Source organism: Passer domesticus, chromosome 6, assembly GCF_036417665.1.
Source record: "Passer domesticus isolate bPasDom1 chromosome 6, bPasDom1.hap1, whole genome shotgun sequence".
In the NCBI taxonomy this organism is placed as follows: domain Eukaryota; kingdom Metazoa; phylum Chordata; class Aves; order Passeriformes; family Passeridae; genus Passer; species Passer domesticus.
This window is the reverse complement of record NC_087479.1, coordinates 29,347,314-29,372,473: the sequence shown is the minus strand read 5'-3', so window position 1 is coordinate 29,372,473 and position 25,160 is coordinate 29,347,314. Positions and strand designations below refer to the sequence as shown.

The 25,160-nt window shown below is 36.3% G+C and overlaps 1 protein-coding gene across 5 annotated transcripts in view; it reads right to left on the bottom strand.

Moving 5' to 3' along the window:
- The window catches only part of STXBP6 (syntaxin binding protein 6), a 92,457-nt gene that overhangs the window by 28,352 nt on the left and 38,945 nt on the right, over positions 1-25,160 (bottom strand). The window contains exon 2 of one of the 5 annotated variants that reach the window (XM_064424086.1): positions 12,395-12,495. The exons of the other annotated variants lie outside the window; for them this stretch is intronic. Coding sequence (XP_064280156.1) covers positions 12,395-12,464 — 70 coding nt within the window. The 5' untranslated portion in view covers positions 12,465-12,495. The remainder of the gene's footprint in view (positions 1-12,394; positions 12,496-25,160) is intronic. 5 annotated transcript variants of the gene reach the window in all.

The window sequence follows — 25,160 nt, the reverse complement described above, 5'->3', positions numbered from 1 at the left end:
TGATCAGGCAATCTACCAAAGCAGGGCCACTGTAGAGAAGATAATAGATATTCCAGCCAGGTCCCAGGGAAGAATGATGAATTTTTCACAACACAGACACCAAAAGCTTCATCAGGGACCTCTCAATCAGAATAGAGCTCTGGCTGATCCTGACCTAGAGCATTTTATATTAGTAGCTCACCTTGTCCTGGCATGATAGAGCCTTGTCTCTTAATTGGGCATATTTGGTGATTGAGAATTTCAGTTCACTCTATTTGTCTAGATCACTTACACTTTCAATCTTCTTGGCTCTCCTTTCCTTTAAGGAAGGCAGCATTCTACACAGATTTGCTGAACAGCAAGAATACTTTAAAATCACCCTGTAAGCATGTATGCACACTGCAGAAAATCTCACTTCAATTTAGCTTAGAAATCAAGGCTCAAGACACAGACCACAGTGAATACATGTGTGGGTTGTCCTTTTATCACATTCTTGTCACTTCAGCACCTGAAACTGTGAGAAACCAATAAAAATCAATACCACAAAAGTACTTGTCAACTTAAGTGGAATTTGGCATTATTCCCGTGCAAGTTAACAGATGTGCATCCTTAGCAGAGAGAAGGCTAGGAATTACCTCACCAGCCTGAAAACAATGTTTGAACTTCACAGCAAGTGTCCTGAGAAGCAGGAAGAGGCTCTGGAAAATTAAAGCCTGGATTTGTTACTCAGTAACTCATACAAGGACCATGGTATTTAACAAACAGCGCTCCATTTCTAAGCTTGCTCAGATAACTTGAGAGACTTCAGGTTCTCAAACAAACAAACTGGCCAACAACTTTTAAGATTCTACATTCTAAGAGAATCCTGTTTTAACAGGGTAGAGGGCTTACAGCAGATTTTAAAGTTACTTAGAAAACTCTTTCTTGATTTTGCACCGAATCAATGACCTTAAATACAGCAGATGAGACTGCTACTAAAAAAAAAACAAACCAAAAAACTTTCCATGAGCAGATGTAAGAAAGGACTGTAATAGTCATTCAAGACAAAATCCCCAGCTTTTGCTATGCAATGGCCTCAGTCAGAACAGCAGCAGGCAAATTATTCCATACACTTGTAACTCAGATTGTCCAAGAGAATTCTAGAGAGCCCTTCACATGCACATGTGGTATGAAAACATCTAAATCTCAATATAAGCAACTAAAAAAGTCTGTCAGACTTCAACCACTTAAAGCTACAAACCAACTGAAACACACACATACACACATCCCCAAACCAATAAACATCCCAGAAATGTATCTGTGGGGAGTTACCTAGAGGTACAGCTGAAATGTGATATAAAGCCAAAGCAGAAAATAAATTTCAGTTTGGAAACATTTTAAAGTTTTATTTTGGGCTCCAGGTCAATACTGAAGTGGTATTCAACAAGTCTATGTGGACTGAACTAATTTTGTCCATCATCTGTAAATGCCAACAATAGAAGCTACTACTACAGATGTACATTCCAATTTTGCTCTATCAAGTAACAATTGTCAAAAAACCCAATCTGAAACAAAAAAGTGCCATGAAGCCAGAAATAAACCCATGACTGTTAAAAGCACTACTGCTCGATTTTTTTTTTTTGTTTTGAAGTATCTGAATAATAGGAGTTTATCTGCCCAAGTGGATAAGTATGAATTATTTGTAAGTATGTGTTTTGCCTGACTGTATTGGACCAATTTCCTACCAGAAAACAGCCAGTGAAAGTATAAATTAGTTGACAATACACAAAGGATAAGGTAAAGGAAACTTACACTGAAGGAAGTATACTTTTTTTAAAGCAATATCCATAGTGTTCCTAGACACGGTACACTAATAACAGCCCTTGAGAGGGGAAAATCCAATTATTCTCCTTTGCAGATTTTGTGTATTAGTAATACATTTATATTTATAGCCAAATTAAAAACAGGTGGAAGGAAAAAAAAGGAGAGTTTCTCCTCAGATCCAGATTTCTCCTACACTCAAAAGGTTAAGACTAAAGATATTCTGAAGCAGATAAATGCAACAGTTTGAAAGACTGTGAAAGGAGAAAAAATATGCCCAAAGAACAGGCATGAAACACTTAAAATGTCTGGATCAGAGAGATCTATAATCTCAAATATTTAAAGTAGTTTCACTATCTAGGACACTCAGATTTTGAACTTGAGACACCAGACATGCCCCCTTAGCTTCCAGCCACACTCTGAATGTGGCACAAGATCTATAATGGATGGAGCTGCCTGCCTGCTGTCTTGGTGGGTGGTTCTACAGAGAACATTAGTGGTACTGCAGTCGAATTTAAAAAAAGTTCCTCCATATATCAGGAGAGAAAAATACACTGTTACAATAGTGCAAAAAGCCCTAAACCATATTAGCATCAGGAGGATAGATAATTCTCTTAACTAGGAGACATACAGCAGAATCATTTTAAAGAGGGAAGGGGTAAAAAAAAAAAAAAAAAAAAGACCATAAGAACACAGTCTGGCTATGAAGAAATGCTGAAAAATTTCCAACAGTCTGAACACAAAACTGATACTACAAGAAACACTGTAACATCTTGAAGGTTTGTTCCTGCTATTGTCATTATACATTCATGCAAAATGCAAAAAGAGGGGTGTATTTTACAGTGGATGAACTGCTCATTACTGTACTTAACCCTTAAGGATTTTCAGCTTTCCTAAAGTAGAAATGGAGGTGCAGACCAGCCTATAATAAGGCAAACTTAGTACCTGGCAGGACTGTAAAATGTGAAAAAAACACACAAAAAATATCAACAGGTTTTCTAAAACTATGTATTTGAATTTATGAACTCTAAACACAAAGAGATTGAAAGACATGTACAACCTGGAAAATGAAATCTGACGTTGCAGCTTTTTTGTCTCATGACATTTTATCATCTCATGACCAACTTTTTTCAGTCCTTTGCAGTGCATTGCAGGTAACAGAGGGGATCACATATACCACGCTATGTGTTTCACCAGAAACTCTGGAAACACACTTGAAATGGAAAAGGCATTGGATTTCTTCCAGCCAGAGACTAGAATGTTGAAACCAGACCAGATGAAAATAATTATTCTGATTTGTTTAAAATGGAAGACCTAAAATGAGGCTACTTCTTGTATCTACCGTAACCTGTTCAGAAAGCTCAGCTCACTTGTTGCCTAAACCTTGAAAAATGGGTAATTTGTGTTCACTTACATTTATCTTTTGCCACACTTAACCTAAAGCAGAACACATCAGGTCCACCCATTCTACATCAGGATACAGAAACACACCAAATAAAACCATGTCCATCCAACAGTTCCAGAACTAACATGTAACATCCACCACTGAAAAGCAAAGATTCAAATACCAACTTTAATAAATAAGACTTGACTGTGGATTTTCTCACAAGGGAAATTACACTGGAAAATTAAAATCAAACACAATTTCTTTCACAGCATAATATTGCTCCAATGTTGCCATAGTACACTGCTAAATTCTGGAAAAGATAAACGACTAATTTATGATTGAGCAGAGATACTTTTCGCTTTACTTTTAAAGAGCAAGTATAAAACCTAGTTAGTTTTTTTTTTGTTGTGGTTTTTTTTTGGTTTGTTTGGTTTTTTTTGTTTGTTTGGTTTTTTTTTTTGTTTTTTTTTAATAGAGCCTTTCATCTCTCCCCAGATGTCTTGCATTTACCAGCATCCTAGTTCTTATTTATTGTACTTGTCATTCAAAGAAAAGTCAATTCAGGACTAATAGAGATATTCAAACTCAATCTTCAGGAAAAAAATGTCCACTGGTATGTGACAGTCTTAGAAAACATCCAGCTTGTTGACAGAGATTTAATCTGAATCTAATACTTTGCTCTTTCTGCAGAAAGGTTTATGCTGTTTGTACCAATTCCATCATGAAACTCTATGAAGCCTGTACACAGCACTCAGATTACCAAAACATTCCTGATTTCATGACAGACTGAAATTACTTTGTCAAAACATGCCAGAGTTCCTTCATAGCTGCCTGCTCATTTATACAATTTAGGATCTCAAAAATGAATCTGACATCTCAAGGTCACCTAGTCAAACCCTCGCTCAAAGTGGCACAAACATTATCATTCAGTGAGGTTACTTAATTGCAAAAGATAGTAAACCAAATTAAGGACTTCACTTTCTTATGGCAATTTTTTTGCTCTCCTCTCCAGACTTGACGGCAGCCCTCCACCCCAGGCAGTGGATTATTCCAGAGCCCAGGTGCAGGATTTCATGCTTGTCTTGGCCAAACATCAGAAGTCCCTTTCTGTTGCCCCATTCCCACATCTAAAGTTATGTTATTGAAAGTCCTACCTCGCTCCCCTCCAATTTGGTATCACCTGCAAACCTGAGGGACACAGCACATCGTGTTATCCTAGTAATGGAAAAGGAAATGAACCAGGACTGCCTCCAGGATCAGCTTCCACACCCACCATGCCACCAGCAGCCATCCCGTTATGACACCGAACCCACACCTCTGAGTCCCCTGCTCCTCTCAGCTCTTCCTCTCACCTCATACTCCACCTCTCCCATACAAATTACCCCATCTGCCTACAAGGACAGTGAAAGCTGTGCTACACTGCTACATGGCTCCATTCCCATCTAAGTGAGTGATATCAGATCTACTCAGGTATTCACAAATTCCTTTACAAGCATCAATTTACTGCTGTAATGTAGAAAATTAATGTAAAGAGCTACAGATAGAAATTCTGTCTTTTAGTATCAGTTTTATGTAACACATAATTTGTACCCTCACCAATATTTTATTTTAGCGTTACTTAATTATTGAAAGCTCAGGGTCTAACACTTAAAATCAGACCAATTCTGTAATGGCAAACATAGTGTTAAACGGCCTAGCACTGAGCAGATTTGCAAATTAAATTTGATTTGCAATTTTCAATTTAAGTAATTTTTCCATAAGCTTATAGTGAGGGCTCGAATGAACTCTAAAAATACACAGAAATGACACACTACTCAGAAATAACTCTGTTATTCAACTTAACTGCCCTCCTGCTGTCAGCATTTACTTCTGATCAAAATATGTATTCTTAACATTTATGTCAGTCATTTTTACTGTGCCGACCACTCTGTAAAAACTGCAAGCACTTTAAGGTAGAGGAATAAAGTAAAAGAAGAAAGCCACAATATTTCAATCAGACTATAAATTTTTTTGCTTCCCTCCATTCAAAATTAAACATATAAAGAAACACAAGAATCTCCAAACACCAGGACTAACAACTGGATTTTCAACATATACAAAACAGTTACTATTTTTCTTGTGTGAAATTTATTACTATGCAACTTTCATGCATTTTTGTATTTGCAGTTGTCTTTGTAAAAAGGGTTTTTTGTCAGTTGGTTATGACTTCTGCAAAGTTTTTTTTTTTAAATTCTGTGCTTCGTTTACCTCTAATACAGAAAATTCCCATCCTGAATGAAAAGGCCCTCTGTCTCTTCTGAAGTTTTATGTATAGTAGAGCATTTGCTTGATTTTTCTGTCCGCTAATACACAGTATTAATATAATCTACTATTCTATGCCTCATAGCTTGTAAATTTACTGCTAATAGCTTCTTCCCACTGCACGGTTACAGGCAAGAATCATCATGACTGCTGTCTTGTCTGCTGCCTAGTCCATGAAGGCTGTCCTGTAATTAACGTTTTAGAGTAATCCATACTCATTGGAAAAACCAGACAAATGGTGAAGCAAAAAAGAAAATCTGTCATTTTGACTGTAAATTGCTTAGTTTAAATGTATCAATGTGTTTTTCAAGGGCTTGGAACTACACTAAAATGCTGTTAAAGACAGGAACAGAATGGCTTTAAATTGAGCTACAGTAGTAGCAATAATACCTCCATAGGTTTTTCAGTTTCCTTAAGCCTTTACCCTTTGTGAAATAAAATTCTTCCTGAGCTTGCCAAAAGTCTTGAACATATAAAATCTTTATAGTCGCAGCTACTGAGACCAACAGCTAGCTATGTTCACCTCAAAAGACAATAACTGGCCTTTCCAAAATAAGAGTCCAATATAAAATTTTATTATACAAATTTAAATGAAAATACAGTTGCCTTACTGAAATTATTAACAGCTGCAGACAAAAACATGAGACTGTGTCCTAAGTAATACCTTCACAAAGCAAATCAGTATCACTGCAACACATGCACTCATACTTAGCTATCGCAATTTACAAAGTAAATTCTGAACACAGATCAGAAGTTACATCAAAGCACTTCTTCAAAGATACTCCATGAACTATTCTGCTTATTCTACCTGAATTAATGATATATTTTAGAAGATACTTTAAAATTTTACTGCATTCTATGCCTTTTTGGTGTCCATCTCTAGAATAGAGCAGTATTTGCAAGTGTACTAATGTATACTATTTATTGCCCCACATTTTTATATATTTCCAGTAGTCTAACGAAAGCCTTTCCAATGACATCATCATAAAGTAAACTGACACTACTTTCTTCACCTCCTATTAGTAATGCTATGTATTTTCACTGCAGATTAGTAATTCCCTGGTAAATCAATTAATTATACAGATGTTAAGTCAATGTAAGAAAAAGTTTACTGCCTAATGTCCTCTGAAATTATGTTTGCCACGTGATCAAACAATCAACTAAGAACTGAAGTCATAACATTCAGAATGTAATTTACATGTATTGACTTCTGAGTTTAAAAGCATTAAGAAAGAGAAAGGTATACTTATAGATCAATGGCACATATAGCTACTTTTTAAACTTCAAATTCAAAAACCATATGATGAAATCTGACCAAGAAAAAAAGGTCAAAACTTCCTGAAGAAAATAATTTTCCTTTAAAGTTGCAGGTTTTGTCAATTAGGTTAAGCTTCAACAACTTTGTCCAGAGATTTACATTAAAAAATTGATCCCTCAAAAGTATTCATTTTAGTGAATAACACTTTTATAATTCCACAGAAAAAATATGACCTTGTTGACTCAGATTTCAAAAACTTTAAATACTGTGAAATTGCAAGCTTCTGGTGTATCACTAACAATATATTAAAAGCAACTGACTTAAGATACCCTATTTTACTGAGAACTTTAGCATTTACTGAAGACAGAAGACATGAAGTCCTTCTCCACAGACTACAATATATTATGCAACCTGTCCAGCTGGTTAACAGGCTGTCAAGAGGTGTAAGTCCCAGTCCAATCCTAGTTTACACACATGGCCTTTATACCCACTCATCAACTGATGCAATCAATACCAATCTTTTCATGACTGTCTATACTGACGACTTAGGATTGGATATTTTATGGATTAAAGAAGTAAAAGAACAACAAAGTTCAACCAAAGCAAGAAGAGAAGTAACTTCAGCATCATTAGCAGTTCCAGTGGATGCTGTTTAAGATTTATTAAGAACCCTTGAATTTATAAAAAATAAGTCCTGGAGAACAATGTAACAGGACAGTTAGTAAATAAATGTAGGCACTACAAGCAATCTACTTCTAGTTTTTAATACCTAAATGCCACTTTAAGAGTTGAACCAGGACTTAGTTCAGAGACTAATGACTTATGGAAAAGCCAAAGAATGGCTATTTCTAGTAAACAGGTTTTAGACTGCTCTCCTCTGCCCCTTACCCCAACCATATTGATTTAGATGAGTTTGATTTTTTTGCATTTTTACCCAGGATACATATTTTTGAAGTTATGCCAAAAATTAAGAAAAATGTTTATCTTCTCTTGAAACACATCATCTTCTATATTCTAACTATAACACCCTTTTACATTCTTTCTGAATACAGAGAATTTAACATGTTAACTATCTGTGTTTATTTTGCCCCATGCTCTTCTCCTCCCCGTGCCATGGTTAATGAACTTACTTAGACTGCAGAGCCACAATCAGAGGCTTTTCTCAGTGCAACTCTATTAAGACCACTCCCATCTACATAAGAAAAAAACCCTTTTAACCAATATTCCTGTGTAATACCTTTTTCTCATTTAGAGACAATTTTATATATTCAAGAGTGACTATTCTAGCCTGGAAGCCAGCTATACTGCTGAATCTTTTATGAACAAGGAGTTATTGGTACCACAGCAACAAATCCGTAAAATTCCACTTAAAAAGTTCAAGTTTACAAGTAAAACCAGAAATACTAAACCAAATAAATGAATAAAAAGTTTTGTAAAGACAGTGCTATAATAAATTTTAAAAGGAATCACTTATTATGTCAACAAAATATATTATCCAATACTAAAAATAAAGAAATATAAAATGTGACAATGGCAGACTCAGTGTGGCTAAAGCAAAATGCTGAGCAGTGAAAAGAACATTGTAAAAGTCTAAAGCATACTGGTATGAGCAAGTGAAAGTCTCATTTCAAATCAAAGGTTATTTACTTTATTGGGCTCAGCTCTACACAGTTTCAAGAAGTGGGGCTGGGAGGTCCAGGACTGCAGCCCATTTATCACTGTTTCTCAATGCTTAGAGCCACACACTTGTATTACACACCACTACTGTCTGCACAGTTCAGAACTGTAACACTTTCCTATCAGAGCACTGTGACAATGGTATGACAATCTTCTTAAGTCAAGATAAAAGGAGAACAGACAAGGAGCTTTGTCACAATCTATTTTCTCCTAATGGCTCTCTTCTGCACCATTTCCCAGCCAGCTAGGTCCAGACATCAAGAGAGAACTGGATCAGAGCTTCATGTCTCTGCTCAACATTTCAGGAGAAAACAGCTCCAGACCACTGTCTTACACACATGGCCTGAAGCTAATATTTTTTTGATTGTATAAATAGAGGACAATTTCGTCCATGCAGTGCCAAACTGTGTCGTGCTTCAGTAATAAATAACTGCTTCGATTTGTTCAGCCTGGAAGAACTCACTGCATTGCATCAAGACATGTTTTATTATTAAGATGTATATTTTGTGGTTGGCTCTCTCAATGCTAGGAATCAAATTTTTTGTACAAATAAGCACTAAAAAATGAATCACTTTAATGTTATGTTTCTTTCAGATAAGCACACACCTTAAGGAGACAGACGTAATTCAAAGCAAGCCAAATGTGGTGTCTTTATAACTCGTTTCTCTGTCCTCTACCCACCAAGAAAATACAGAGTACTTCCAGACCTTTTCCTTCTAGAAAACTCAAGAATATTTATTGAATTCCTTAGAAACTAAGAAAAAATTAAGCAGAATGGTTGCTGAAGAATTTCTATTAAAGAGGGGGAAAGCATTTACTATTTTTCCATAGGAGCAATAAAAATCACAAATTAGTCCCTGCAAAGACAAAAAAACCTTTATTTTTCTTTCATTTGCATACTAGAATCTTACTGAAGAAATAAATTTCAGATTAGTTATAAGCTGCAGACAGAAGTGAAATGTAAAAAATGCTTGAAGCAAAACTGCAAAAATCTGTGTACTTTAAAAAAAACACACAGGGTTTGCTTCACACTTTAAAGACTTGCTTTCACAGCTTTGAAGAATTTACAATGCAAGCATATTGTCAACAGCTATAATAATTTCTGCAGGTCTGACCCTGTCTCCCAGTGAAGGTGGGAAAATCAGCTGGATATTTCCAAATCCCAAGACTATAGCAATAAAGCTATCATATCACGTAAGTTGCTCCGGAGCAAAATTTAAGAGAAATTTCCTAGAAACACAAGTTTTAAAAACTTATATTCAATAAAACCAGTATTCAATAGCTGACATATCTAAGTATACATTAATAGTAGCAGTTAGACATAACACCTTAAAAAGGGGGGTGGGGGAAGGGATTAAAAACCACCACAGCCCAGCCTACAGGGTAATTCTCCTAATGAGAAATTACATTGTTTTGCAAATATTAATTTCCACTACCTTTTCCATCTGGTAGTTATTCCCAGTTAGTGTCCCATTGCTAATACAAGCCATTTCAGCTTACACTCAGAACAGTATTCTGCTGCTAGGTAAGATGCTCTACTAAAACCAAAGTTGTACTTCACTCCAAAATACATAAATAAAAGATCAAGAATAGGACCCCTCACTTTAGGGGTTTAATTCCCCATTCCATCTTTTCACATGATCATTTGAGAACTCAAATTTAGTTTAAATTACATATTGCAATCATTACACCATTCCTATTTGAGTTCTTCCTTACTTGGCACTTTTTCTGTCACTGGCTTTTCAAGAAGCAACAACTTGTCTTTCAAAACTTAAGTCTCTGTTCATGAAACAATAAATGGGACATGAGAATACCTAAGAACCACTGGGACACAGTAATTAGTACCTATCATTTGTTTTGCCTCACTACTGCAACTTCATAACGCTTGCTGCAAAATCTCCCATAGCATCAGCAAGAGATGCTCACTGAACCTTTCTGTCCTCCCAAGCTTGAGAAAACTGAAATGGTTTTCTCTTACAGAAACTAAAATCTTAAATCCACAAGATTACCTATGAATCTAAAAAAGGCTTTGTCTGTTGGAGACATCGATGTACAAGCAGTACATTGCAGCATCAGCTGGTTTAACAGTTCTTAAGCAAACACATCTGCATCCCAGTTCTTGGTTTCCCACAGACTGACTATCATAGCTATACAGAATACTCTATTTGATACTAAAAGAAATGAGCACTACCCTAGAAAATTTAGATGCTATAGGGACAGGTATTCAAGTACTTAATAATTTGGTACTGCTAAAAGTGCAGGGGTGCGTCCCTATTAGCATGTCAGGACAAAAAATCATGGTAATGAGGCCTTCAAAAGGCTCTTTAGAAGTCAATTTAGCCTTTTCAGAGATTTACTGAATGTGGTATAATTGCAAAGACTGCCAACACAAGAAGTTGAATGTGATCCAGAATATAGCTATAGAAACTACATCATGGAAAGAAAGCAAAGGCATTTGGACTAAGAGGATACATGGACTAAATTACAGAAGGGAGCAGAGCAGCCTTATCCCATTTAAAGGTTTCCATCTTAATGTCTTGCTCTACCTAGTAAAACTCAGCAGCAAGATGCACAAGAAATACAATAATGATGAACAGACTTTTAAAAGAAGCATCTCAATAGCTTACAAATGCTCAAGGATTACTGGACGATAACACGGGAATAGTAAGGTCTCTAGATTTCAATTATATTTTAAAGGGACATCTGCTTCAGTTGCATTTTATGTGCTAAGTTATGCTGAAACATTCCCTGATTTACAGGTACTGAATATGACTAGCAGAAATATAAGAGTATACCCAGGATCAGATTACTTTAAAGCAAATAATTAAACCACATCGATTTATCTTAAGGAGAGCTGAAGTGCATAATCAGCCAAGTGCTGTTTCACAGCCACAACACCCCTACATACCAGGCATTTAGGAAGGGATCTAAAAAAGGGGCAGAAACATTTCTACACTTCTGTATTGGTCAAACTATCCAGAAGTAAGTTATTCATTTAATTTTAAAAAGACCTTGCAGAAAGGTCACCCATGCATTTGCCCACCATGGGAACACACCCATTAGTATTGCACTCCTTTGAAAAAGGGTGCTACCTGATGCAATAGTTCTGCTTTAGAGTGAAGCAGTCCTTTACTGATATCCCACCATAAAATACTCACAGGGATTAGAATATGACAAGAAAAATAATTGCATATGTTCTCCCCAACTCACCTGATGCTACCAATCAGAATCAACATTTCCCCTTAGAAAGATAAGAATATATTATAAATCTATTTTTGCAGCACATGACATGTTTATTAATTGCGATGCATATAAAAATGACTATTTGAGACTATCAAAAATGCTGATACTTAGTAAGTCTTCATTAACTGACAAATAAAGTACAATAGTTTGAGGAAATAAATAATATATTTCACATAAATCTGGTAGAAATAAATGTTTGATGTCAGATATCCTCTTTACAATGGGCTAGCCACCTGTGAGGCTTAGGTGACTGAGGCAGAACACTTATTTATTTGGGTTATGAGCTGTTAATTCTGTTGCTGAGAACATTCACAAGCAGCAGAACATATTCATACATGTAATGGGCTGTTATGTCACTCAGTTCCTCTAAGTGTATATCCTAGTGTATATATAAGTGATTCATCAAGGAGAGCCTATGGAAATTATTATTTTAGTATAAGGTGGGGGAAGCACATTTGAAGCAAGCAGTACGGTAGCACCACTAGTTGCTGCTTAGGAAAGCCCTTGCATAGTAGATCAACCTTGTGAATTTCACTTTGTTCTTGTTTTGATTATTAACACTTTTTTTTTTTTTTTTTTTTTTTTAACTTTTTATAAATGCATAACTTGTTTATGAAGACAGCATTTGGTCTCCATAAATTCAAATACAGCTTTGGACAAATGCATGGAATCAATCTGTCCAGGACTTGTACTATCAAACAAAAGCAACAGTGCAGAGGCAGCAGAGATCATGGTCAGAAGTTTGGTACCTCCATGGCATAAATCAGGTACTGCTGTCAGGTGCCTCCTCCCATTGCCTTGGCTTTTACTCTGTCCCATGCCATGGCTTTCAGTCACAGGCGGAACCAGACTGCAGAGTGAGCAGGATGAAAAAGAACACAGGAAAAGAAAAATATTTTTCAGTTGAATCAGTTCCTGACCTGGATCACTAATACGACTGCACAAACTGCAGTGCCATTGGAGAGGGAGAGAATGGCAATTCTCTAAAGAGCCACCAAAGAGATAAAAGTAAAGAGTTATGCTGAAGGACTTGCTTTGCAAATTCCTTTCAGACTTGTATTTCTTGTTCTGGTTTTTTTTCCTTGGGTTTTTTTATTGGTGTTTTTTTTTTTTTTTTTTTTTTTTCCCCTGCAAATCTTTTTATTTTGCCACATCCCCCAGTACATTATTGAGCTAAATCCTTCTCTTTCATGTCTTGGACTATGTCAGTTCCCACTAGGTAAGATAAGAGCTGACTAAATATCAGTTAAACATTAATTTGGTGGACAGACTTTCTTTAATCTAATGTTTTCTAAATTCTGGTTCAAGCTGTCATCTACTTGTTGATTTAACACTTGCTTAAAACTATTTCAAGAGAGAAAAAGTAGAACCAACCAACACTTAGCAGCTTGAGTGAGAAGCTATGAAGTTGTCAGAAGTTATACCACATTAAGTCACTTTCATAAAGAAAACAGACCATACTAATTTAAAACAATTTCTTGACCTGTGTTTCCTATAATGCTTTTCAAGATACTACACGACTTGAACTCTATCTTCTGACATTTAATTAATTTAAATATGTACCTAATAACTTTATCGGAAATTATGACAACACACAAGATTAAAAGAAAGGGTCAATATCTTTCCGCAAAGAGTTAAATATGAAGCTATCATCAAGCAACTCAATTCCTTCATTTTTATAAATGCAGCTGCAGAAAAACTCTTCTTGCCTTAGGACCCTATCCACTTTCCAACTCACCAAACAATGTAGCACACTGTGATGCCATTAAAAAAATAGTATGCAAATTTTGTTCATGTTTTACATCTAACCTGTCTTTTACTGCTAGATTAGCCAGACACTTCTCTCCCTAACAAAACCATTGACAATAGAGCACCAAGTACACTCTCCCATGGCAGCACTGCCAATTAGACTTCGTTGCAAGAGGTACAAAAGAAAGACAGCATGGAATTAATAATTAAAACCTTACAACTACCAGCATAATAAGCACCAGTGGATATATTACTAAATTCACCCAATGTACCTATATTAATGCTAAATCAGGTTCCCTGGATTATTGCTAGAGATGTTGATATTCAGACAGGAATGTGAACACATGGCTTTATAAAGGTGCCTAAGATACTGTGTTTCACATATGCCTGAACGGGATCCACCAGATGCATTTAATTACAGATCAGGGTAAGAAGATAAAAATCTGGAAAATCAAATTAAAACACAAATACATTCACACTTAGTTCAACGAATTTTAAAATGGTTTGGATTGTAAGAGATCATAAAGATCATCTAGTTCCATCTCCCTCTGCTATGGGCAGGCTAGATCAGGTTACCTGAAGTCTCATCCAACCTGGTCTTGAACCCTTCCAGGGATGGGGCATCTACAACTTCTCAGGATAACCAAATCTAAGACACAATATACATGTATACTTAAAAAAAATTCTACTTAAGTATCTAACAATTGATCTATTGCAGATCAAGTATTTTAACAATATCAAACAAGGCTATTATTTCAGGATTTTCTTCATAAACAAAGTCAATTACCAGAAAGCTGAAAATAAAACAAATATAAGCAACAGACCCACCCTGCGTTCAGCCTCAGATACATCCTTCCCCTTTTCCACCTCGAAGTCTTGCCTACACATAAGATCCAGACTTTTATGATTTGCAGGTTTCCCGACACAATTTGTTGCACCAGGGGTGAGACTAGGGGTTTGAGCCACTTATCAGGATCTTGAGAAACACCAGCACGTGCTCTTTCATACCTATTTGTCTAGAAATTTCATGTATAAACACACAAATTCTGTTTAAGAATGCTTGGAGTCCTCCTCAATACCACAAAAATCTCACTCAAGTAATACTTCACTGAGAAAGATAAAGAGGTATCAGAGTTGCATGTACTTCTCTCAATAAAGCAAGTAAACATGGATTCAAAAGCCCATGGCCTGGAATAACATTAGCTAGTTCAAGTCCCCAGAGTAGAAACATACTGATACTTGGCTGAGTTATTCCCCATCCCTGCTTGTAGCTGGTTGAGAAAAATCAGCCATCTCAACATCTACTTCAAGTTCTTGTAATTCTTTACCCTTCCACATACACAATTCAGACCAACTCCTGTGTTGAACAAGTCTTAGAAGGGGTTGTATCTTGAGAAGTTATAAAATGTACAGTATTACAGGCAGTGTTTTGCAGGAGGAGTAACTCTTCCCTGAGCAAGCAAGAAATTCTGATATCCTAAGTATTAAAGAGAATGAGATTTTTTTGACAGATTATTTTCAAATCAGAATCTCATACTGTACATAACTACCATTGCTCTCAGATTAATATCTCTTTCAGGGATTTCCTTTACCAATATAGTATACTAATCAGTTCGCTTTAATAGGAATCCCAGACTTTACTAACTCATTCTGTGACCCTGTGAAGGCCAGCATTAAATTTAATTGAAGAAACTATACAGCAAATTCATAGTAAATTCTTGCTGTATTAATGATTATGAACTTTAGAACTGAACACAAAATGAAGAACAAGACTATACAAATTGCATCTGTATATTCCAGACTGCAGTAGATTTCTCTTGCTATTGTTATTAAATCTATTTTTATTTATCCTTCTGTAATGAATACATAATGAAAAGGATTCAATAACAGAAGCAGCAGCTGCTGTTACACAAAGGTTACACAAATGCTACCCACAGAGATCCTATAAAATATGTAATACAAACATGATACAGCCAAGACTGATTATCATATGAATGACCCTGCAGAGTTAAAAAAAAACCCCAGCAATGCATAAGCAGAAAACCATTAAAATTTATTACTGCATTATGACAATGCTAATCCATAGACTGAGGTTTTATGGATTACACAAGTGTAATCAATTGTACATCACTAATTTACTGGGACAACCCAAAAGATGGGGAAGACAACAAAGTAATTTTGAAACATTCTCTGCACTTCAGAGCAACAAAACAATCCCAAAGGTGCACATGTGAAAAGGGCTAACACATGACATCACTTTGCATTTCCTTTGAAAGTACATCCAATACTTTAGAGATGTCCATAAGAAACATCTTCTCCCACTCAAATATATGACCCCTTCCAAATTCTAAACCTTAACACGTGGTTTGCATCTATTGATAAACATCAGTTTAGTACATAAACCTTCTTTTTATAGGTCTCAGTTTGCTTTTTCAGTTCATTACTGTCTACACTGAAAGGAATGCAACCGCATTTATTATTACTACTACTTCTACGGTTCACTCTTTTCATCTAGTATTATACTGGTGAAGAAACTCCTGCAGATCCTCATGGCATTTGAAATACCCAGAAATAATATCTTGGCGCCTTGTTAAATTACATTTTGGATGTTCTGCAGCCATCATAACTTCCAGTGAATAATTCTTTGTGGCATATTATTCAGTGAATAATCTTCTTTCTAATTTATGCTGGTTAGTCCCTTAATCCAGATTCTGTTTCAAGACACTGACTACCAAAAGCTAAAATACCAAATCTATCAACATGTGCCCTATGAATGTGTGTTCAGAACCCTCAGATGTTCTGAGCCTCATTCACCCGTGGCTGATGATTCTGTGCTTAAAAAGATGTGGCCAGAGAACAGGTATGAGCAAAGGAGTTACACAGCTGCACCTTAAGATGCAGGCTGCACATTGTACTGAGCACACCTTGCACGTATGACATCAGCTAGTCCTGACACTTCCAGACATCTGTACCTCTCAAAGATCCTGCTTCCACTTGCTTTAAAAAATGAAACTAAGTACTAGCCAACACTTAGGGTAGTAAGGAAGTACCACACCTTGTGGAAAGGCAATCCTACAATCAACTACATTATGATTTGAGTGATCTTGTAAAATGTCTTTTGGTACTCACTATCCAAAAAGATAAAACTAAATTCTGTACAAATCACAGCCACACCAGTGTCAAAGAATTAACCTGAAAAGTTAGACAAGAGTTCTTAGATTTATACTGGAAACACCAAAAGTGAGTAGTCTACCCCTTTTCTTTACAGTACTAATTACCCCTTATGAAAACTTAAAGTCACTTAGCAACTTGGCGGTAACTGCCTTTGTTTCAAGAATATTGATAACTAGATTATGAAACTACTTATTCAGTAAAAATAACATCTTAAAATAAAGGACATGTCAGTCAAGTTACTCCTATTCTAGGAAATTCTATGTGTACTCTGAGTCAGATTGCTTTGACAGATAAAGTACATAGTCACGAAATAGCTTGACAAAGTTGCATTAGCCTATAGTAAGTTTTCAGAATTTTCTGAATATCAATTCCATCAGTTCTTGAGCTATTTGTAATATATTCAAAATGAAACAAATCCCATACTTTAAAAAACATTTCTATAGTTACGAAAACAATTTTAATATCAGCCCTCAAACTGATGCATTCCTGTTATGATTTAAATTAAACTGTCTGCTTAGGCAGCACTTTAAAGCTGACAGAATTTTCATTTCTTCTATTCTCTACATACATACAGATGTTTGACAAACTATGTTATTAACCTGTCACTATTAGAGACAAACTATTTTTTGAGAAAAACTGAAGTCACCCTATTAGTGATTTTTTATCTGTATTCTTTTGCAAGAAATACTGTGAGAAAACTTGTAACAAATAGAGGAACTAGGTCTACAGATAATTTTAAAACATATGAAGGTGTATGTGTTGAATTCAATTTGTACCCCTCTCTTCCATGTTTACTTAAGCCTCAAAACATGGACAATATAATAGACTATTTGTTATATGTGACAGTATTTGTGGAGGACAAAAAAAGCTGAAGAGGCTATAAATTTTCTTTTCATTGAGATTAATGGATGAAAGAGACTGAAGCATGAACAATAAAGACAAAAAGCTTTCCTAGAGGGAAGGAGTAATACATTGGAACAGGTGGAAAGGAAGCCAGAGCATAATCACAGGAATTTACAGCTGAACGTCAAACATTTAAAATAATGCAACACAGTTTTTTCCAGTACTCCATTCCTACAAATGTGTCCTAATGGACACTCATTAACAGACAAAAATACAGGTCTACAAGGCTGCTCTAGTAATCATTATTTCTTCACTATTCTGTGAGCTTCTTACTTTTTTCAAATAGTTTTAAAACCCAGCTCTATGGCAAAAAAAAAAATCCAACCATTTTTTAGGAACAGTTTCTCTGCCCTTCTGTTATGTGCAGAAGCTTCCTGCACAGAGCCAACAAGCAACTCCTAGGACTGCTTTAATCAAATATTACACAAATCAATCTCCCATTAGACAATCACTAATAAAGCATGGAGTTCACAAAGCCTGCCAGAAACATCAAACATCCAACTGAAGTGCAGACAAAGTGTTCAGGGAAAATAAGAAATAGGAATTATGCACTCCCAGTGATTCCTCCTGAACCTGGAATGAAGCCAAGTGATAGCATATCAAATTTTCACGGAAATGGCATAGCGGAAGTCTGGGTTTGCAGCTGCAGCAGGATTCTAGAAACGAAAGGAAAAACAAAGAAAAACAAAAATATGGTCCAAAAGAGAAAATGAGGTTTTGAAAATTAAGAGTTTGAATGCAAGATGGAAAAGCAAGAAAACGAATTCTTTAAAAAGAGCAGGAAGAAAAAAGGGGGTGGAACAATCACATGAGGTTAACAATCAGCAACATTACTAGTGTGTGTTAAGAGCAGAAGAAGTTGGCATAAGCAGAGGAGGATTACTGTTATGTTTTGTTTCAAGAAAGGATAGATACTTGCACAGAGCTGGACAGCTGGTGATTGAGTTAAGCAGAACTAGCGCCAAGTGGACAATGGCTTGTTACTAGTGAATATTCACATTCAGGAAGGAAGTGCGCAAAATTAAAACAAGAATTAACTTGAAGTGAAACAACTATGTTTAGTGACTGAAACTTCTCCAAGAAGCAATAGCCATGGCTAAATAATGTAATTAATTAATCATAAAGAAAATGGCATATTTTAGAAGCGGATGTAACAAACAGAAAGCTTGCCAAAGTAAAACTTCCACAAATCAGAAGACTAAAAGAAGCTGTCCACAACTGATTTATTTTAGAATAGCAGCTACTCACAGAAAGAGGGAATTTCAAATATTTTTCCCATCTTCTAAAGGCATTACAGGTATGCAAAAAGGGGAAAGACATCATGAAACCAAGCTGATTGCCCTAAATTATGCAAGTGTTTTTTAAAGCGAGAAAAAACAAATGGAAAAAAAGAAATACTGTTTAAATAAGTCCACATTAAGCAGACATGAGAACCATAATGTGAAATTCTTTAAAGAAGTGACTGAGCTGAAACAGTGAAAAACCACAGGTTATGGATAAACACAATAGAAAAAGCAGAGTAGTAGATAGTCACAGATACATGTAATTTTTACAATATTTTCTACAGATCATTAAATTTTCAGTCCAAAGCAGTAGTACACCTCTGGTCATTCAAGTCTTTCAGACTGTGCTACCTACCTAAATGAATGGTTTAAACTATTCTTGACATTATTTTTGCTTGTTTAGGCTGCTGCTCTGGATAATTCCAGCAGACAGTCTGAACAACACCAGTTCCTCACTACACACTATTTTTATTAGTATATTATTTAACAAATAAAGACTGGACCAGAAGATTATTTTAAGGCCCCTTTCAACCCAGGCTGCTCTGCCATTCTCTGATTAGTGTAACTTAAGGACTGAAAAATCATTAAAAAGGAAACATTTTTTATCATATTTAAAAGGCAAAGAGCCTTTAATGAAAAGTTGTTTCTCATCACATGGATCACAAACCCTCACAACCATGACATACTTTAGTCCTCACAGTATCTCAGTACAAACTGAAAGCCCCAACCTACAAAATGGCAACATCATGCTCCAACACATCATTAGAGCCAAGAGAAGTATGTGGTTCAACCAGCTGGTGTAGTTGATTCTTCCTGTCCTGCTCTTCCCCTCCTCACCCTTCTCCCTAGCCAGTACAAAAGCTTTTTGAACCTAAGCACAAAAATATTTTATTAGGATACATCAGGTTCTAGCTGGAACACAAACAAACCTCACTTTTAGTTAAAAATGATACAAACAGATCACACAGCATATCCCTGGAGGTGGGAAAAAAAAGGAATGGACATGGTACTTAGTGCTACAGTTTAGCTGGCAAGGAGATGACTGGTCAAAGTTGGACTCAGTGACCTTAGAGATCTTTTCCAACCTAAATGATTATGAGATTCACAACACTTCCAAAGTACAACACAAAATCCAAATGCAAATATGCTTACTTTTTTTATCTCCAGGTGATTAGGAGACAAAAGGAAAATATATTTTTTAATTTTAAAACAAATAAATTTAGGAGTCCCAATGAATAAAATATGAATTGCTTTATCAGTCTATACATACAGTGGTTTATGAGTTTAAACTCTTCCTAATGCCACTGTCAAAACCCTCCCTTTTCCCAGTTCCTAAAAAATTTCAAAGCATCTCTTCAACTCATTTTCCATTCCCCATACTTAAAGACAATTTTTGTTTTTTGTTTCCCAACTACCTTTCATTACAGATTGAACACTGGGCAAAAATGAAATTATTTCCTGAAATAGTACAGCTGAAGGATTGTTTGCATTTTTGTATGGCAAACTTATGTGTGCTAAACCTAAAAAAAACCTGTTCTTAAATGAAATCATGATATGTGAGTACAAAAATAAAGGAGAACAGAAATTATTCTGGAACTTTTAAGCATTCTCCACCTAGGTGATGGTTTCTTTGGAAGCAAATTCAACAAATTTCAGCTGCCTAAAATCTTCTCAGATAGTATTCTAGACAACTTTAGATATTCCCAGACACTTAAACAGTCAAGTTTTCTTTAGCAATCTGTCATTAATGCAAGTGAATAAATATAATGTCTGGAGGTTGAGAGCTTTTGTTTACTTCAACTTTCAATTTTATGCCTCACTCAAAAAATCATACTTTGTGTAACTGCTTTAAATAAGTGTTGTAAACACTTCTCTTGCTAGAAGTAAGAGAACGTACTTTTAACAGTTCTATTTCCTTCCAAGTCATTGATCCAGTCACAGAAAACTGCTCTTGCCATTACTGTGTGTGCTCCACACTGTGTTCCACAGAGTGACATGAGGCACAGGTTTGAGAAAACTAACACAGCAGGGGCTGATATCATATTATCCAGGAAAAGCATTTACCAGTTATTTCATCCAGCAAGACATTTATGTTGCAGCTTCCCTTCCAGCTGAGCCTGTCCTCTCAAGACAGGTCTAAATAGACAATATGAAAAGAAAATGAAATGTTTAAAGTAATTTTCCAATAACTATTTAGAATTATGGGCTAAAAATGCCCAGGAACTTCATATGTTCCACAACCTTATAAAGTTTTCTCAGACTCAGCCCCTAAAAATTTCACCCGAATGAAGTTTTAAAAAAGTAACATTAGAGAATTTGTAGGGTTTTAACTTTGTCATTCCCTGAGGCTACTGAGAGTTACTGTGTGCTGCTGAGCTCTAATGAACAAAAAAGCAGCTGACTGGGTGTGCCAGACTTTCTCTATGAAGTTGTTCCAGCTAAACAGTTACTAGAGATTGTTTTAACTTGGACTAATGGGTAGGCTCCTCCCTGATACAAGGCCAACAAAACTTTGCATAGTTTATATTCTCTCAGCCTCCCCACCCTTCATATGTTGTTTTTTCCTTCTTGTTAGGATATGCATAATCAGAGTACAAAAACAAGTTACTAAAAATCTAAATGTAAGTAGGATGGAGGAAAAACAATGCCTGCTCTAAATGCAGAGCACTTGTTCACAGTAGCACATATTCATGCATACATGAGAATATGAGCTTGTTTTTATTGCAACAGTCTGAAATGTTCAGATATCATAACAGTAAGGGACAATCAGACAGACTTAGTTCATTAAGTAATTCCCTCCTACTGTGTTTTTCAGGTATCTTGCTACTTGATTGGTGTATGAGCTCCTGTGGCAGCAGTTTGCATAAACTAGGGGACACAGGCTAAGCACACCAGAAAATCAATCATCAGTTCTGATCTGTTCTTTTTCAATTTCACTTGCTTTAAAAGGATTATTTACAGATTAAAGTCCTAAACAGAAAATATTTAGACATCAGAACTGCATTATTCATCTTTCTCTTTGTCAAGGCAACAATAAAATCTACCTAATGATAGAGAAGCTCGATGTAGTCTTCTAATCAGCTTATTGCTTGCTTTCTTAAGTACTTCTTACGTGCTGCTCCATGCTGAAAATTATTCGATAGTACAGTATCTAAAGGCCAGATGTATGGTGAAAACTTGCAGGATTTGACTCATACAGCTTAGAGTACTATAAAAGGATAAGATTTTAATCTGATGTTTATCTACTAAAAGAGTCTAATACAGTAAGCATTGGTCAGGGAGAAAGAGAACTTCTGGTTTTGTTCACAAGATATTACTTCTAAGAGCAGAACTATACAGCAATCAACAGAAATGCTTTCTGAAATGCAGCATCAAAAGAACATTCCAGATGTTTTCTTCCCAGTATGATTCCAGTTCAACAATCCATAATGCAGTGAGTCAGGGTATTATACATACTACACACCAGCACTACAAAAACTAAGAAAGCTGCTCAGAATGAATCCTGTTGCAAAGCAAAACACAGCAGTTTTAGCTGTCATGGCACCACAAGAACAGCTTATGCCAAAGCTAGCAGTTAGTGGATACTCACACAGGTCTTATGGTTGCTGCACTCCAACTCGAAAGGAGAGCTACCATGGACATATGTTATTGTAGAGCCTTACTTTACAGCTCTGCATTTTTATCACATACAAGATAGCAACAAACCTTGCCAAAAGCCTCACTTGGACAAAGAATGAACAAACTGTTTCCAAAGACATTATGACATTCAAACATTTTAACCTGGCACTAAACTTGATGCAAGCATCTGCCATGTTCTGGGCAAAACACGGCACTGAAATACATCATCACCACTGAAGTAAGGTGCTGCCAGCTCTTGAGGAATACAAACCTACCCAGCACATGTAATTACAATAAATGGATAAAGCTCTACAGAGCCCCCATTCTCTTCTGAACACGGAGGGGAGTGAGGAGGTCTGCAACATAACTACTTCATGTAGTAATTTTCACATTAATTTTTGCGCACCTCCATGTAAAAGGCCACAAAGTCCAACTAATAATCTCATCAAGCTTCCTTTATGATCAATGAGGCAACAAGTAGCTCCCAGTGTACAACTTCCAGTCTATAGTTTTACAACCATTTTGTTTCAATGCATAAATCTTGCTGCATCAAAACCGGCTTTTTATTTATGTATATTGAATTTATTCCTTTTAATTACTGCAAATTTATTACTAAAAAACCAGATCCGATGCCTCACATTTCCCATCAAGTTTTCAATGTCTTTGTTTTGCTCACATTTTTTCAAGATTTCTCATTTGAGATTTTGGAAATCTTTCCAAGGAGTTTATGTCTGGTAGAGGTGGAAGGAAAAACAATTTCAAGAGATCAAGTCTGAACAGAATTGAAAGCAACATTAGTAACAGAAATTTTATGTTTTGACACATTTTTTAAAAAACTGCTCAGAGAGTCACAGAATCCTTTAGATTGGAGAACACCTCAGATCATTAAATCCAACCTTTGACTGAACATCACCATGTCAGACATGCCATGGCACTAAGTACCACATCCAGTCATTTATCTTGAACCAGGTATGGTAACTGCACCACCACCCTGAGCAGTTCATTCCGATGTTTAAAATGCCCCTCTGTGAAGAAGTTCCTCCTGATGTCCAGGCTGAACCTCTCTGGCATAGCTTGAGGCCATTTTCTTATCACTGGTTACCTAGGAGAAGAAGCTGATCCCCACCTTGTTACAACCTCCTTTCAGGCAGCTGTAGAGAGTGGTAACATCTTCCCTGAGCATCCCCAATTCCCTCCGCTGCTTCTCAAAGGAATTACCTTCTAGAACCTTCACCAGCTTCGTTACCTCCTCTGAACATGCTCCAGCACCTCAATGTCTTCCTTGCGGTGACAGGTCCAGAACTGAACGCAGGACTCCAGGTGCAGCCTCACAAATGCTGAGTACAGAGGGACTGCCCTGGTCCTGTTGCCCACACTATTGCTGGTACAGACCTGGATGCCACCGGCCTTCTTGGCCGCCTGGGCACACACTGGAACATGTTTGTCCAGCTGTTGACCAGCACTCCTACATCCTTTTCCACCTGACATGTTCCCAGCCGCTCTGTCTCCAGCCTGTAGTGCTGCCTGGGATTCTTGTGCTCCAAGTGCAGGATCTGGCACTTGACTTTGTTGAATCATTGGCCTTGGCCCATTGATCCAGGCTGCCTAGATCGCTCTGCAGAGCCTTCCTGCCCTCCAGATAATCAACACTCCTGCGCAGTTTGGTGTAGTCTGTAATCTGTCAGAGGATGCACCTGATCCCCTCATCCAGATGATAAATAAAGGTATTAATCAGGACTGGGTGCAATACTGAGCTCTGGGGAACAATACTGATGCACAGTAAACTGTTAAGCTTTATCAATCTGCTACAATTACATTCCGAAGGATTTTGGGGGAAAAAAAAACGCTAAAGAGCAGACTCATAACTGCACACCTTCAGCTTGCCATTTAGAAAATATTTCCTGCACATGAATAAGATCAAGTAGGGTATTGGGATGATGCACACATACATTCCTCCTCCACCTTAAAAAGAGAAAAAAAAAAAAAAAGCAAACCAAAACACACCAATCTTAAGACTAAATGCTTTCAAATACGTAATTCTGTAGCGTAGCTGTGAAAAGATGCCCTCCTACACAAAATTCTTGTGGAAAAGGACTGGTTATATTACTGTGGACAACTCAGAATCAGAAGGGATCAGAGCATCAAGACATATTAAGGATACAATCAATAAATGAATCCTACCCTCCAAAGTAGTTCATCATTTTGTCTTCTATTTCAATGTATACAGAAAGATCAATAATGAAGAAGAGAAGGTTAACCTGGCTTTCACTCAAAAAGTGGCAGTTTTGTTTTTCAAAGACCCTTAAGAAAAGATTTTAAAATCTCTTTTATAAAATGGTATTTGAAATTTATTTTCATTATGAGCAACTGATATTTGACCTTATAAAACTCCTTACAGGAACCCTAGAGTTAAAATACCAGAAGTACCTAACAAAGTAGGTTCTGACAAAGGAAGTAAAAGAGTCTTGGTTAAGAATTATATTCAGTATCATAATAATTTATTATAAGTAGATGAAGGCAATTATGTTTTGTTAATATTAGCACTAGAAGCTATATGCTGTATGTGTACATTTAATACATATTTATTTAGACACACATAATACAGTATGTAACAGTGAATGTAACTACACTGTGCAACAATTTGAAAAACATCAGTGCTTTCCATTATCCAACTTATGGCCAGTTTAAAGCAGTAAATATAGGTCAGTGAGCACACAGCAAGAGGAGCTAGTCATTATTTGCCCTACAGATACCTAAACTATTAAACCTTCACCTTAAAGAAGACATT